Below are 17,308 nucleotides of genomic sequence, written 5' to 3' on the forward strand. Positions count from 1 at the left end.
CAGCTAGTCTCGGGAAACACTGGTTGACATACTGGACTGTAAACCAATCAATGAGGAGGAAACTGCTTTGCATAATTTCACTTCTACACAATGCACAAACCATTCCACTATTTATTAACCCTGATTAATTCTGAATGATTCTGATTCTGATCCTGAAGAAAGATGATTCTGAATCTCATATGCACCTGATTTAAGATGCACATCTGTCACTGGGATAAAGAACAAAAGGCTGGTGTTAAATAGTTGGATTGCTGGGCGGTGAGGCTCATTGAGCTGGAGGGGCCTGTTCACACACTATCTCTAAATAAATGAGATTTTGCAGTATGCAAGTATAATTCAGTGGATTAAATACAGTATTGAAAATTACAGAATTGGTTTACAGGTTTCCCCCGCCATCCGAAGGTAGAGCGTTCCTATGAAACGGTTCGTAAGCCGGAATGTCGTAAAGTGAAGAAGCAATTACCATTTATTTATATGGGAAAATTTTGTGAACGTTCGCAGACCCAAAAATTAACCTACCAAATCATGTCAAATAACACATAAAACCTAAAATAACAGAAACATATAGTAAAAGCAGGAATGATATGATAAATACACAGCCTATATAAAGTAGAAATAATGTATATCCAGTGTAGTATCACTTACCGGAATTGGGAAGACAGCACCGAGCACACTGATGATGGTGTGTTAAGCTGAGTCGGAGGTTGGGGTGGTGCAGTGGTCCCAACCCTCCAGGCCGCCGACCGATACCGATCCGCAAAGAATGCAGCAGTAGCTGGGACGCACCCAGCACATCTTTAAGAAAAAGCCGAAATAAACAAGCTCATTAATTAGGTGCCGCCCGGCATGTAAATGTCAGCCCAGATCAGAGGCAAAGCAATCGGCAATCGCCTCTGATCTGGGCCGACATTTACGTGCCGGGTGGCACCTAATTAATTAGCTTGTTTATTTCGGCTTTTTTCTTAAAGATGTGTTGGGTGCGCCCCAGCTACTGCTGCATTCTCCACAGCAATGTATCGGTCCGCGGCCCAGGGGGTTGGGGTGGTGGGACACGGGGCTGTCACCTCATCGTTGTCTGTTTCCATCAGGGCAGGCAGGTCATCTTCTTCACGTTCAGTTCCTGGACGACTTCACTTTCGGTCCGTTCGCTACTGCATTCGGTTTCGATTGTTATCCTTTCCTCTTCCAATTGCATCAGCTCTTCATCTATCAGTTCTTGTTCATGGGATGCCAAAACCTCTTCAACATCATCTTCGTCAACTTCCACAAGCCAAACTCACTTTGTCCTTACTTCGTTCACCACGATCGAAACGCTTAATTATGTCTAGTTTTACACTAAGTGTAACACCCTTACGAGCTCTTTCAGGCTTTTCCGATACCTTAGAACTCATCTTGCTAACGGATGTTCATAGGCACATGTTTAAGCAATGCTGGCGAGAATGCCGTTCCGAATCCCAGGGAGAGCGGCTGCTCGGGGCGCGCGCTGCCTTTTATCGCACGTTGCTTTTTTCACACACTGCCTTTTTTCCTAACAGTGAAAACACCTTCTGTTGGCGAAAACAGGTAACTAATGTAGGTCTTTCGTAACAGCGAGTTTTCGTAAACCGAATGTTCAAAAAGCGGGGGACACCTGTATTTCAGATTCAGATTTATTTAGTTATCATGTGAACATGGAAACATACAGTGAAATGGGTCGTTTCTATTCGCAACCAGCATAACCTAAGGATGTGCTGGGGGTCAGCCCACAAGGGTCACCATACATTCCAGCACCCACATAACATTCAGCAGAATGACACGAGCATCAGCAGCAACAACAAAACAAGTCAACAACATCAAAGTAAGCCTTTTTTGCCCCTCCCTAACACTCAGACACTCAAACACACAGACAGGCCATCTCTGGGCCTCCGATCCTCAGTTCCTGGCCCAGACCTCAGGCCTCTGACCTCTGGACACGCCACACGAGAGGTTTGACCATCAGGCCATGACACTCGGACTCGCCAACTTCGATCTGCGACCTTTGCTGTCGATCTCAGGACTCGGCAATCATGGACTGAACTCCAGCCCTCAAACTCAGACCTTACATGGACCTCCGAGCTGGTAATCACTGAACTGGTGGTGGGGGGGGAGGGGGTCACTGACCCTCATGCCTACTGCCCTCATGGACCTCCAGCACTGGACTCAACAACCTGGAGGGACTCGTGGACCTCAGGAGTCACCGCTCCCCCTTCACAGGGCCCACCAATCTCAGTCAATGATCCCAGGGATTGCTGGTCTTTATCCATAGTGCTTGCCACCTCGACATCCTTACATGGGGTTCCAAGGGGATCACTGATCTTTGACCATGAAGTACTCCAAACTGGACTCTGACCATTGGCTCTTGCCCCTGAATCCTCATTTACTGCCTCTGACTTCTAACTCCCCTCATTGCTGTCCCTAATCCCTAACCTGACCTCTAGAACCATCCCTACGAACGTAAAAATACTACTAATCTGGGCATCGACCTCAGCCGACATCACTGACAGGGGTCACAGACACCACGGCGACAGACGTCACGGACACGACCACGACAGACGTTACAGACACAACCTCGACAGACATCACAGCCCAGGACCATCTTGACAGGGCAATTATTTACTGATATTTTTATTTATTTCAATCACCATTAGCTGCCGCAGGCAAGTATCTGTGTAGTGTTAGGTCACAGTCCCGAGTACCTGAACTGTTACTCAGTATTCTGTATCTCTGAGAGAAACTTCATTCATAGCTTAACAACAAAAGGCAGGTATGTCAGTAAACAGTCCCAACAAACTGGTGATTCTGAAACCATACCAAAATCTTTTTAACCATAACATGCAAGGCAAGATCACGCAAAATCAGTGTGTTGACCTAATCTAATTCCTAGCAAAAGTACAGCTTTCCCCTAAAAAAAAAAATGAGTTTTTAAGAGAAAGAATGCAAAGAATTATTAGTCACCAAGCACTAGAGCACAGGGACAGGCCCTTCAGCCCATCTAGTCTGTGCTGAACTATTATGAAACTTAGTCCCATTGACCAGCACCCACACCATAGCCCCGCATAACCCTCTCATCCAAGTATTCATTCAAACTTCTCTCAAAGGTTGAAATTGAACACGTGCAATATGATGACCTGATGAGCGAGGCTTTGGGCCTATTCTGGGCTGCTCCAGGGTTCAGACCTGAGGACTCAATTTTGGTTTGAAATGCTGTTGTTGTTCACTTCAATTGTTGCACATTGAGTGTTGGTCTTTTATTTTCCTATTTTTATTCCCTCTTCCTTTAATTGGGTTCTTTCGGGTTTTGTGCACTGTGGCTACCTGAGAGCTAACAACTCTCAAGGTTGTATAATTTACACATTCTTTGATAATAAATGTATCTTGAATCTGCTACTCCCGCTGGCAGCTAATTCCACACTCACAACCCCGTCTGAGTGAAGAAGTTGCCCCTCATGTTCCCCTTAAATATTTCACCTTGCAATTGTTCTCGGTATTCTGACAAACATTTACCTCACAATTAAATCACCCAAAACAGCCTCTGATCACTATTGTGTTGGTGACTACAGAATGCTGTGAATGTAGTGATATTTTCCCCACACTATAACAATGACTGCAAATAAAAAGGCTTCTGATATCCCAAACACCTGTCAGCAAATATAGATCCTTCTGATTAAACATGCACTCACAGATCCTTGTACGCAATGGCTATTCTCTGCTGCTTCCCAATAATTCCACAGAAAAAACAACTGATGTAATGGGATGAGCAGAGATCTGGCTCACACTCAATGTCCACATGTACCTTTTTGTGATAAATACTGGAAATCCCTCTCTCCAGATCTGGGAGCTTAGACAGCAGGCTTTGGGTCTTCGCCAGAACAATAGAATCTGATGATAGGATTTCAGTGACAGCGTCCAAGCGTGCATTAATTTCACTAGAAATAAGAGCATTGAAGAAAGGTAAGAACAACTTCAGATTATAATTACAATTTTCTGCCTGGTTGCATTTGTCCAACTATCTCTTTGACTGCCTGCTGTCGGGCAGGAGGTACCATAGCATTAGGACAAGAACTGTTAGGATGGGAATCAGCTTCTTCCCCCAGACTATAAGACCACTGAAACTCCTGCCACCACCCAGGTCTCATCACGTATGAAGTAGCGTTATACTGTTTACTTTTTAAACTTGTGTGGTAAATGCACTTTCTATTTGTTAATTTATTTGTGGTAATATCAATTTATGGTTGTGAGTTATATGTACTGTTTTTCACAGCCTGGTCCAGAGGAATCTTGTTTCACTTGGTGGTATACATGTGTCACAGCAAAATGACAACAAACTGAACATGACCACTAATCATGGACTTCAAATGAAGATACACTGAGAAACAAGGCAGCTGGGACCCACATTTTAATTCCACGTCCCATTCCCATTCTGATATGTCTATCCACGACCTCCTCTACTGTCAAGGTGAAGCCACACTTGGAGGAACAACACCTTATATTCCATCTGGGTAGCCACCAACCTGATGGCATGAACATTGACTTCTCTAACTTCTGTTAATGCCCCACCTCCCCTTCATACCCCATCCCTTCCCTTATTTATTTATTTAGTTTTTTTCTCTCTCTCTCTTTTTTCTCCCTCTGTCCCTCTCACTATAACTCCTTGCCCATCCTCTGGGCTCCCCTCCCCCCCTTTCTTTCTCCCTAGGCCTCCCGTCCCATGATCCTCTCCCTTCTCCAGCCTCGTATCCCTTTTGCCAATCAACTTTCCAGCTCTTAGATCCATTCCTCCCCCTCCTGTCTTCTCCTATCGTTTTGGATCTCCCCCTCCCCCTCTCAAATCTCTTTCTATCTCTTCTTTCAGTTAGTCCTGCCGAAGGGTCTCGGCCCGAAACGTCGACTGTACCTCTTCCTATAGATGCTGCTTGGCCTGCTGCGTTCACCAGCATTTTTTATGTGTGTTGCTTGAATTTCCAGCATCTGCAGATTTCTTCGTGTTTGCGATGATATAAATTGTGACATTTATATTCAGTGGCCACTTTATTAGGTACATCCTGGACCTAATAAAGTGGCCACTGAGTGTATGTTTGTGGTCTTCTGCTGCTGTAGCCCATCCACTTCAAGGTTTGATATGTTGTGCATCCAGAAATGTTCTTCTGCACACCACTGATGTAACACATGGTTATTTAAGTTACTGTCAGCTTGAACCAGCCTGGCCATTCTCCTCTGATCTCCCTCATTAAGAAAGTGTTTTCACCCACAGAACTGTCACTCACAGGATTTTTCTTTCCATTTTTCACACCAATCTCTGCAAGCTCTAGAGACTGTTGTGCTTGAAAATCCCTGGAGGTCAACAGTTTCTGAGATACTCAAACCACCCCATCTGGCACCAACAATCATTCCATGCTCAAGTCACTTTTCTTTCCCATTCTGATATTTGGTCTGAACAACAACTGAACCTCGTGACCATGTCTGCATGCTTTTCTGCACTGAGTTGTTGCCACATGATTAGCTAATTGCATTAATGAACAGTTGTATAGGTGTACCTAATAAAGTGGCCATTGGTGTGGTTTTTCATTGATTGTATTATGGTTATTGGATTTATTGAGTGTGCCCGCAAGAAAAAAGTCTCAGAACCATATATGTTGACATCTCTGTACTTCGATAACAATCTTACTTTGAACATCAACACACAGGAAACTGAAACAACGATTTGCACTTATCCAGGAAATATGTTGTACATTGCTTTATTATTGTTGGTGTAGACAATGTTTTTTCCTGTTCTGTCCAGTGGAGACTGATAGACCTTTAAGCAATCTGAAAGGTCTGAGAAGCGAGCAGGGAAATGGTGTTGAGGACACGACTCAATCAGCTGTGATCTCTGGCCAATTGCTCATACTCTCATTTCAAGGAAACTCTAAAGGAGAAACAAACCTTTGGTCCATCAAACATTAGCTATGTTCTCTTCCTGTCACCAAAGACTCCAGCAAATTTCTAGATAAAGGGAGGAGAGCGCTGTTTTGCTTGGGGGAGGTGTGCATGGTTGGATAACAATGAACTTGAACATGATCCTGACTGGTTGCAGTCAGTTTTCACCCCTTCTTTCTGGTGCAGATTGGGACAAACTGTTAGAGTTTTTGTGCGAGGGAGGGGGTCAGGGGTTTGATGTTCTTGTTGCCATTTTCTGTGTGAAGTGATCTGTTCATCTGTTTGTGCGAGGGAGGTGCTTGGGGGTATGCGAGATTTTTTTGTAAGGGAGGTTGGGTTTGATGTTTTCCTTGGTTTTCTTTGTTTCGCGGCTATATGAAGAAGACGGATCTCAGAGTTGTGTACTGCAAATGACCTTTGAAGCATCTGACATGGAGGCTCCATTGCGCAGGATCAGAAGAGGGTTGCAGACTCAGCCAGATCCATCGCAGGCACAACGCTCCTCATCTTGAGAATATCTCCAAAAAGACGGCATCCATCATTAAAGATCCCCACCGTCTGGGACATGCCTCGTCCTCAGGTCCTGATGAAGAGTCAACTATTCATTCCTCTCCATAGATGGCGCTTGACCTACTGAGTTCCTCCAGCATTTTGTATGCTGCTTGGGCCACGACGCTGCTAAGTCTCTGGAATTGCACGAATCCAGCCAGAGCCGTGGAATCGTACGGAACGGAAACAGACCATTCTCTCCATTGCTTCCAAACAGAACAGTGACACCCTTCCCAAGTTCCAGTGCTCCATCTCACTCCCCTGCATCCTTGTAAATAGTGAATAGGACCTCAAAGGCTCAAGGGCAGCACCTGCTCTGTTCTTCAGTCTCCTGAGAAAACCACATCAGCGGATGTCCTTCAGATGTGAAATCATCCCATTCTGCCCACTTTTCCCCTTGGCATAGAACTCCCCCCATGTTGGAACATGTTGCTAGGGGTGTTGGTAGACACAGACAGATATATTAGGGGCATTTAAGTGACTTGTAGATAGATACATGGATGAAAGCAAGATGGAAGGCTACATGGGAGGGATGGGTTAGACTGATCTAAATATTAGAGTTGGTCAAAGTATGGCACAACATTATGGTCCAAAGGGCCTGTACTGATCTGTTTAGTGCTCTTTGTTAAAGGGCCCTTACGTGCCAAAACATCACGTCCAGCTGTGTACACAGTCCTTGCCACACAGTTAAAAATCAGAAATGGAATGTGTGTTGGAGCAGGGGTTCACAACCTGGGTCCACCAACCCCTCGGTTAAAGGTAAGAGTCCATGGCATAAAAGATGCTTGGGAACCCCTATGTTGGAGCAAAATATTAGACTTTAGAAAGGTTAGAAGGTTAATCCGTAATTTAATCATCTCTACATATACAGCACTAATCCCCAAAGTTACCAATCTGGCTGTCCTCATTAATCCTTCACAGATATCCTTTGAAAAAATTGCAGTTTGATCACAACCCACAACATCAGTCTCAGGTAGTCACTCTTCAGATAGACTTTTAACGCAGTAACTTAAACACATTAGTTCCAGCACAGCAGGACAAGTACTGTGAGACTCACCTTGCTTTAAGTAAGGGCTGAGATACCCACTTCCTCAGTAATCGTCTTCCAAAAGCACTCTGGGTATGATCAAGGACCCAAAATAGGCTAGCTTTAGTTGTGCCAGTGGTCTGCCAGGAAATTAATGTCAAGACATATTTTTAATTAGGGCAGTTCTTGTAAACATTTTCTCTGCACTGAGGTTGTAATACCAATAATAGTTATAATGAAGAAGAATTCAAGCACTTGTATGGCACCTCTCACATGGATCCCAAAGATCTTTCAAGTCCATGTCTCATCTAGAGCACAAAAGCTGTACGGCATCAACAGCACAGTTTCAAATTTACCATGTATTATCAAAAATACAGAGACTTCTAAACACTGGAAAAGAAATTCATGCCTGAAGATGCCAGGTCTAGGCAGAATAAACAGTTTGGAACAGACTGGATGAACCAAAGGGCTTGTTTCTCTGCTATGACTCAATGAAGGGACAATGAACCAATTCATGAACACTAACCCACTATCTTTCCTCTTTTTTTGCAATGCTTAATTTTTCTAAAATTTATTTTTCTTGCAGTGATTTACGGTATATTTTACATGTTGCCCTGCACTGCTGCCACAGAACAACATATTTTACCACATACGTCAGTGATAATAAACCTGATTCGGTTTCTGATAAATTGCAATGGCTCAAAGACCAGGCTCATTGGCCAGGAACTCTGTCCAGTTGAGTAGCTGAGATAAACAGAGCAAAATCGTTCCATCAGTGTGAGTTAATTATGACGCTGCGCCAGCATTTGGGATGTTACAATTACTTCTGGAGTGCTTGCTGGTGGAGAACTTTGGCCAGCCTGCTAACCACTGTGAATCTTCAATATTGTCCGGTGTCCTAATATCCTAATAAAGGATTTTTACATCAAACCAGTGTGCATGGAATCATAACCCCAGTAAGAATGGTCAAAGAAAATGAGAGTGGAAAAGAGCAGCAACAAGGAGGGGAGGAGAAACACTAACTTCAGTTTGTGATTGGTTAATCAAAATACAAAAAGCTTAAGTCCACTAATAAAATTAAATCCAACCTTCATCTAATTCAATACATCAATTTCAACAGGAGCATGTGCTCCATCACCATACTGAAGTCATTGGCCCGTTCTTTTGATTTGTTGCCATTGAGGAAGAGGTTGTGGTCATGACACCAGGTCAATAAGCCCTCTATCTCCTTGCTGTTCATTATTTGAGATTCCGCCCACTACGGTGGTAACATCTGTACACTTCTGCTGGAGCAGAAGCTGGCCACACAGTCAGGAGTACAGGGACTAGAGCGGGGGGCTGAGGAGACAACCTTGTGGAGCATCAATGTTGAGAATAATCATGACGGAAGTCTTAGAACAGTACAGGCTCTTGATGTTGTGTTGACTTCTGACCTACTTCAAGATCAATCTAACCCTCCTCCCACTTAACTCTCCATTTTCCTATCATCCATGAGCCTATGAGAATAAGTAAGAACCCATAATAGAAATGTTTTGAGCGATGTTCACTGTTAAAATTATATACCAATTTAGAAGTGTGTCTCTGATGTTTTATCCTGTTGACTCTCTGGTCTTGGAGTTTGGTGAAGAATTTGCTTGGAAGTGAAGGCAGAGCCATAGTCAATAAACAATACTCTGGCATAGGCACACAGTACTTCAGTTTCTGTTCCTTACAGAATGCACCATCCTTTCTCATCTTGACAGCTCAAACCATACCTCTGATTTCCACTGCACTGGGTCTAAAATTCTGTACCTCCCAACCCAACAGAACTGTGGGAGTACCTGTCCCAGTCTGCGGTGTTTAAAGATGGCAGCTCACCCTCGGCGACCTTGGGGCAAGTAGGGAAGGGCAATAAACACCAACATCGCCAGCAATGCACAGATCCCAAAACATGAAGAAATGCAAACATGCATTAACACACATAAATGCAGGAGAAACTCAGCAGGTCAGGCAGCATCTATGGAGAGGAATAAGCAGTTACCATTTTGGTCTATGCCCAACACATCAACTCTTTATTGCTCTCCATAGATGCAGCCTGATGTGTTGAATTCCTCTGACATTTTGTGCGTGTGCTTCTCTGGGTTTCCAGTTCTGCTTGAATCTCTTGTGTCTATAAACCAGCAATACATCTTTTCATTTGACTCTTTCACCTTACCTGGTTTTGTAGAATTTCCAGGTTCTTTAAGGTTGTTGCACTGATTGACATCCAAGAGGACTCTTCAGAGAACTTACTCAGGTTACTAGTCCAAAAAAAAAATGCTCAGATTTTATTTCATTACTGGATAATAAAAAATAACCCAAAAATATTCATCACCTGCTCAGTTCTCAGGTTAAATCACTATTCTCTTTTGATTCATTTTGAAAGTAGTTCATAATTAATTAGGGTAGCTGGGTGGTGTAGCGGTTAGTGTAACGCTTTAGAGAGCCAGCTGTAAGAGCGGGACTCAATTCCCCCTCCTGCCCGTTCTCCCCGTAACCAGGTGAGTTTCTTCTGGACGTTCCCGCTTCCTCTCTCATTCCAAAGACGTAGGAATGGAATTTCCTCAGAGTGATGGCTGGTGATCAGTCGTGGGCCCAGGGATCCGTGGTTGGTTGTCAATTATATTAATGGTTAGGATGGGGATATAAGTGGCGTGGTTACTAAATTTGCAAATAACAGCAGAATTAGTGGAATAGGGAACAGGAAAAAGTTATCCAAGATTACGATTCGGTGGGCCAAGAAATGGCAGATGGAATTTAACTCTGACAAGCGCGAGTTGCTACATTTTGGTAAGTTAAACCAGGACAGGATTTGCACAACAAATGGCAGGGCTCTGGAGAGAGTTGTAGAACAGAGACACCTAGGGGTACAGGTACATAGTTCTCCAAAAGAGGAGACACAGGTAGACAGGATCGGGAAGTTTCAAAATTCAAAGTTCAAGGTAATTTATTATCAAAGTACACATACGTCACCATGTACAACACTGATATTCATTTTCTTGCAGACATTCACAGTAAATACGAGAAACACAATAGAATCAAAGAAAGACAGCACTCAACAGTGCGGACAAACAACCAAGGTACAAAAGACAATAAACTGTGACATAAAAAGAAAAAAATTATTAAATAATAAATTAAATAATCAATATAATTAATTAGATAATTGCATTGATAATTGAATAATTAAACAAACAAATATCAAAAAGATGAGATGAAGGGTCCTCGAAAGTGAGTCCATAAGTTGCCGGACTCAAACAGTTCAGTGTGTAGTGAGTGATGCTGAGTTTGGCCCATCTGCCTTCGGTCAGGGACTTGAGTACAAGGTACAAGGTCACATTGCAGCTGTACAAGATGCTGGCAAGACTGCCTTTGGAGTATTGTGCACAGTCCTGGTCACCCAGCGGTAGGAAGGATATCCTTAATCAGGAAAGGGTGCAGAAAAAATTCACAAGAATGTTACCAGGACTGTAGGGCTTGAGAGTGTGGAGAGCGTAGGAGAGAGTGGATAACTGGGGCATTTTTTCCCTGAAGTGCAGGAGACTGAGAGTGACCTTACAGAGGTCTATAAGATCATGAGGGGCACAGTTAAGGTGGGCTGGTCAGTCTTGTTCTCCAACTTGTAGGCTTAGTTTAATATGAGAGGAGAACTTTTAAAGACAACCTGTGGGGGAGGTTTTTCCAGCGAGGCACCGTGCAACGAGCAAGTGGTACTACTACATTTAAAAGACACTTGGATGGGTACCTGGATAGCAAGGTATTAGAGCAGGGGTTTCCAATCTTTTTTATGCCATCTACCATTAATCGAGGAGTGTATGGACCCCAGGTTAGGAACCCCTGTATTAGATGTACAGAGGCCAAATAGAGGGAAATGGGACAATATCAGGTAGTCAAATTGATTAGCCTAGATGAGGTCGGGGGGGGGGGAAGGCCTGAGGTATGTTTGACTCAAGGATTCAGCGGTGCTAAAGTGTGCATTCTGTTTGCCAAACAAAATTCTTCACGTGTCAGCTGGTCAGCTTCCATTGGCATCCAGAACCACTTTCCGTAATAAATTTTCCAAAAAGCGTTCTGGCCTGGCTCCCATTTCCTCCTCACTATCCCCGAGGAGCGAAGATCAAATACAGGCCCACTCCCAGTAACCGAGTGAGATCATCTATCTTGGGATCATTTCCTAGAAGGTTCCTGACTGATTAACACACAAAACGCTGAGGCTTAGGAAGAATTTTCCTTCTGCTTATTTGCAAGCATCTGTAAATGCAGCCCAAATTCAGAAGTGCATGAGCATTGCTACAAAGCAAAACAGAAACTAAAACACATAATCATGTTCCCAAGCTCACCTCAGATTGTTTAGAACTTTCTCCAGTTTGAATTCAGATAGATATTTGATGACGGCTCCCAAACAGGATACAACCGGTATCTCCAAATTTAATATTGTGGACAATTGTTGCGCTTCTGCAAAATAACAAGTTTCTCTCTATCAGAGTGGCGTGATGAGAATCAGGAAGCCAAGAACCACATCCAATATTACCAAACCTGATAAGGAAGCTCCAGAATCTAAAAGGCATTGCCTTTTTACTTCAGAGGTATTCTTAACTGGAAAAACACCAGGCCTCCAAAGCAACGCACAGAAAATGCTGGAGGAACTCAGCAGGTCAGGCAGCAACTATGGAAATGAATAAATAGTCGATGCTTCGGGCTGAGACCCTTCATCCGGACTGGAAAGGAAGGGGGACGACGCCAGAATAAAGAGGTGGGGACGAGGGGAAGGAGAACTAGCTAGAAGGTGATCGTTGAAGCCAGGTTGGTGGGAAAGGTAAAGGGCTGGAGAGGAAGGTATCGGATAAGAGAGGAGAGTGGACCATGGGAGAAAGGGAAGGAGGAGGGGCACCATGGGAGATGATAGGCAGGTGAGGAGAAGAGGTACGTAAGGTGCCAGAGCGGGGAATAGAAGAAGGTGAAGTGGGAAGGAAAAAAGACTGAAAGGAGCAATCAGGTTAGAGGCTACCTGGACAGAATGCATCCAATTTAATTTTAAACATCTCAATGATACAAGGAGCAGCTGTACTAGATTCAGATTCATCTATTCAAATTCATTTATTTATCACATGCACATCGAAACATACAGCGAAATGTGTCATTTACATAAACAAACAACCGAAGGCTGTGCTGGGGCCAGCCCGCAAGTTCGCCACACATTCTGATGTCAACATAGCATGCCCACCAGGTTCAACAAATCACAAGCAGCAGCAACAACAAGACCCTGTTGCTGTGTGACCAATCCACCTACTCACACACACTCCAACCCCAGGACAGGCTACCTTCAGAGTCCTAGGCCCCAGACTTTCAAACACCAGGCCTCCAGTCCCTGGCCTGGACTCGCAGTGACAGATACCGGCCCTCCAACTTCCAGACATGCCAACATAGGATCTTCAACTTTTGGGCCCCAACCTCCTGGCCCAACAACTCTGGACTTCCAGCTTCGAGCTCCAGTACCAACCTCAGGACTTGGCGATGGTCCACATAAAAATACTGACTGATCAGATATTACCAGCAGAGTTGAGGTTATAATCAGATCAGCCCCAGCCTTTAGAAATGGTGGAGCAAGGGACCATCATCTGCTCCTCATTCACTTCCAGAGTTCAGGGTGACAGCCCTTCTCTCACAGGGCAAAAAGACATCAGCTATCTGATGTCTACACAGGGCAAAGGGAAACAACATGACAGAGTGAATCACCTTCCTTCCCTGGACATCAGCTATCTAGGGAGCTAAAATACGTCACCACACAGTACATCCTCCTGCAGTTAACGAGGAACAGAACAGGATCTCCAGTCCACAACGTTGTGCCGGCCTTGTAACCAACTCGCAGATCAAGCTAACCCCTCCCTCCTACATAGCTCTTCATTTTCCTGTCTTCCATGTGCTACGTCCAATTACCTCAGACACTTCAGCCCAGGAACCAAACTAGTGAGCACTCTCTACACTGCCTCCACCTCCTCTGCGATGCAGCCTCCTTCAAAACGCTACACAGTACATCAGGCACTCTCAACAGCACCCTGTAAAGCTGCATTAAAACGTGGTTATTTTATACTTCATGCCCCTTGCAATAAGATCACATGCTCCGTTATCTCCCCTAATTACTTGCTATACCATAGAGCCAGAGGTACAGATGTGACCACTCAGAATGAAGCAGTTTGTACTTGAGTCAGAAAAGACACATGTAGCTCCTTATCTAAGGAAGGATGTGCTGAGGGTTCAAAGGAGGTTCATAAAAATCACTCTGGCATTGAATGGCTTGACAATGGATAGTGCAATCTGGGTCATATTACGATCGAGGAACGTGTTTGTAGACCGGATATTGAACTTTTTGCTGTTGGACTCTGGCCACATTCCACCGAGATACAACGCTGGGCGTCATGGGAGGTCGTTCCTGCCTGTGGCCATTGAACTGTGCAGCTCCTCCCGTGGAGGGTCAGACACCCTGAGCCAATAGGCTGGTTCTGGACTTATTTCCATCTGGCGTAGTTTGCATATCGTTGTTTGATTGTTTGTGGTTTTTGTATTGCTATATTTATGCTCTATTCTTGGTTGGTGCGGCTGTAACGAAACCCAATTTCCCTCGGGATCAATAAAGTATACCTATCTATCTATATGAAAAGCATTTGATGGCTCTGAGACTGTATTCATTGGAACTCAGAAAAATGAGGGGTGACCTCATAGAAACCTATCAAATGGTGAAAGGCTTTGATAAAGTGGATATGGAGAGATATTTCCAAGGGTGGGAGAGTCTAAGACCAGAGGACACAGCCTCAGAATAGAGGGACGTCCTTTTAGAACGGAGAGCAGGAGGAATTTCTTTCGCCAGAGAGTGGTGAATCTGTGGAATTCTTTGCCATAAGCACCTGTGGAAGCCAAGTGATTGGGTATATTTAAGGCAGAGGTTGATAGATTCTTGATTAGTCAGGGCATGAAGGGATAGGGGAAAAGGCAGGGGATTGGGGCTGAAGGGGAAAATGGATCGGCCATGATGAAATGCTGGAGCTGACTTGATGGGCTAAATAGCCTCATTCTGCTCCCGTATATTATGGTCTTTGAGTTACCCGTAGCCTCCCACTGTTCCTAAATCGACATTTATCACTTACAAGCTGGTACATCCCACTCCCCAAGTCCAGATAAGCCCCCATTCTCCTATACTCCAGATAGTAAAGCCCTAACCTCTTCAAGCTTTCCCTATAACTCAGGTCCTCAAGTCCTGCCCATGCTCTTGTAAATTTTCTCTGCACTCTTTCAATCTTATTGATACCTTTCCTGTAGGTGGTTGACCAAAACTTCACACAATACCCCAAATCAGGCCTCACCAACATCTTACACAACTTCAATATAACATCTCAACTCCTGTATTCAGCACTCTGGTTTACGAAGACCAACGTGCAAAAAGCTATCTTTACGTCCCTATCTAACTGCAATACCACTTTCAAGGAATTATGAATCTGTACTCCCAGATCTATCGTTCACTGTGTTAGTGCAACAACTCACACTTCCCTGCATTAAATTCCATCTACCATTTTTCAGCTCATTTTTCCAGCTGGTCTAGATCCTACTGCAAGCTTTGACAGCCTTCCTTGCTATCCACTAAGCTCCCAATCTTGGCATCATCTGCAAATCTGCTGACCCAGTTAACCACATTATCATTCAGATAACAAACAACAGCAGACCAAGCACCAATCCCTGCAGCACACCACTAGTCCAGGCCTACAGTCACAGAGGCAACCATCTCCTACCACTCTCTGTCTTCTCCTTTGAAGCCAATATCCAATAACCATCTGTCCTAGGTTTTTATGGTCATGGGACTCCTCACCGCAAGGCCAGAAAAAACAATTCTACCTGTGACGGCAAGTTCAAGGAATTATGGATTGTATTCTGTCTGGTCATGTGTAGGTCACCAGGGAAGAATTACAGCTTTGTAAACCGGATGTGCTCCAACAACAACCCAGTAGTATCACTGTCAATGTTACAGTAACTTATCTTCAAGAAAAATTCTGAATTATCCATTTGCTGTGGCGGGATTCAAACTCATACTTGGAAATGCTGATGCTTAACCACAATGGGACCACGGCAAGACTCTACCTGACATATCAGAAGCTCCAGGCGAATAAAACTCTGTGGTGACTTGGAACGCGTTTGAATACTCAAAATGGAAACTGTCCATCCGCTCCACACGAATCCTGTCATCACGCAGGCTGCGAGGAAGCAAAAAGCTATCAGAAACATTAAACATTAAACATTAGAGCACCACAGAACAGAAACAGGCCCTTTGACCCATCTAGTCTGTGCTCAAATATTATTCTGCCTCGACCCATCGACGTGCACCCAGTGCATAGCACTCCAAACACACTTGTCCAAACTTCTCTTAAATGTTACATTCGAACCTTACGCTGGCAGCTCGCAATATTAAACCCGATTATGATTCTGATTCATTATCAGCATCTGGTATTAGATCTATTTGAATATTAAAAGCCAATCTTTAATTCAATAAATACACTCAATACTCCCAGTAAAATCTGAACTCAAACATTGCCATAGTTTTGGTCCAATCTAGCTCATTAACAGTCTGTGCACGCAAATGAAACAGTGCGAAGGGCAGCCGATATCTGAAAATGGGCTTTGCCAGGAAAAGCTTTCCAAAATAAGAGATGTGCAATAACAATTCGCCACTTGTGAAAAACCATCATTAGCACTGAAGGATTATTTCATACGGTATAATGGGTCTATTTAAAATAAAAAGCATTTATAAAGTAATACCATGCCGAAATATTTCAGAATAGTGTCCTGCGCTTTCAACCTTGCATTCAATCAGAATGAAAGCCGCAAGTTGCACTGAAATAACAAGAGAGGATGAAATGTTCAAATTTAATTACGGGCTGGATCGTCAATCAGTTCGGAAATTGCCCTTTACTGCGTCCTTGTACCATAGTATTATATCATTTCCCAACTACCAGAATGACATATAAACCAGAGAGCAAAGGCAGCTCTTGGCTAATTAGCAGTGTTAAGAAAAGGTCAAGATCTAAAGTGAAATCTTGCTGCTTCAGTAACTAATAAGGGCATACTTGGAAAGTTAAGGATGGTTTTCTAGTCATATTTGTTGTGTTGCCAGTGACCGCAAAAAGTTAGGAAGAGCAATTGAATCTTTAGGTTTTCTTTTAAAGACTGAGAAGATCTGAAAAATTATACCAGTGCCACAATATCACCTTAAAGTAACAATATTAGAATCAGATTTAATATCACTGGTATATGTCATAGAATTTGCCGTTCTGTGGCAGCAGTATATTGCAATACATAATAATAAAAACTATAAATTACAAGAAATACAAATTAAAAATTAAGTAAGTAATGCAAAAAGAGCAAAAATAGGGGGGAAAAAAGTGAGGTAGCATACATGGGTTCATTGTCCATTCAGAAATCCGATGGTAGAGGGGGAAAAACTGTTCCTAAAACCTTGAGTAAGTTTCATGAGGCTCCTGAGATCGTGGCTTGGACTTAGCTTTATACTTTATTGTCGCCAAACAATTGATACTAGAACGTACAATCATCACAACGATATTTGATTCTGCGCTTCGTGCTCCCTGGAGTACAAATCGATAGTATATATTAAAAATTTAAATTATAAATCATAAATAGAAAATAGAAAAGGGAACGTAAGGTAGTGCAAAAAAACCAAGAGGTAGGTCCGGATATTTGGAGGGTACGGCCCAGATCCGGGTCAGAATCAGTTCAGCAGTC

The 17,308-nt window shown here is 43.6% G+C and overlaps 1 protein-coding gene across 1 annotated transcript in view; it reads right to left on the reverse strand.

Moving 5' to 3' along the window:
* msh3 (mutS homolog 3 (E. coli)) overlaps positions 1-17,308 on the reverse strand; it is a 266,392-nt gene that overhangs the window by 179,116 nt on the left and 69,968 nt on the right. The window contains exons 9-13 of the mRNA XM_063068557.1: positions 15,653-15,765; positions 11,866-11,980; positions 9,705-9,789; positions 7,541-7,650; positions 3,812-3,944 (exon numbers count right to left, since the gene is read on the reverse strand). Of these exons, the coding sequence (XP_062924627.1) occupies positions 3,812-3,944; positions 7,541-7,650; positions 9,705-9,789; positions 11,866-11,980; positions 15,653-15,765 (556 nt within the window). The remainder of the gene's footprint in view (positions 1-3,811; positions 3,945-7,540; positions 7,651-9,704; positions 9,790-11,865; positions 11,981-15,652; positions 15,766-17,308) is intronic.

The sequence above is a fragment of the Mobula hypostoma genome, chromosome 16, assembly GCF_963921235.1.
Source record: "Mobula hypostoma chromosome 16, sMobHyp1.1, whole genome shotgun sequence".
Taxonomy (NCBI): domain Eukaryota; kingdom Metazoa; phylum Chordata; class Chondrichthyes; order Myliobatiformes; family Myliobatidae; genus Mobula; species Mobula hypostoma.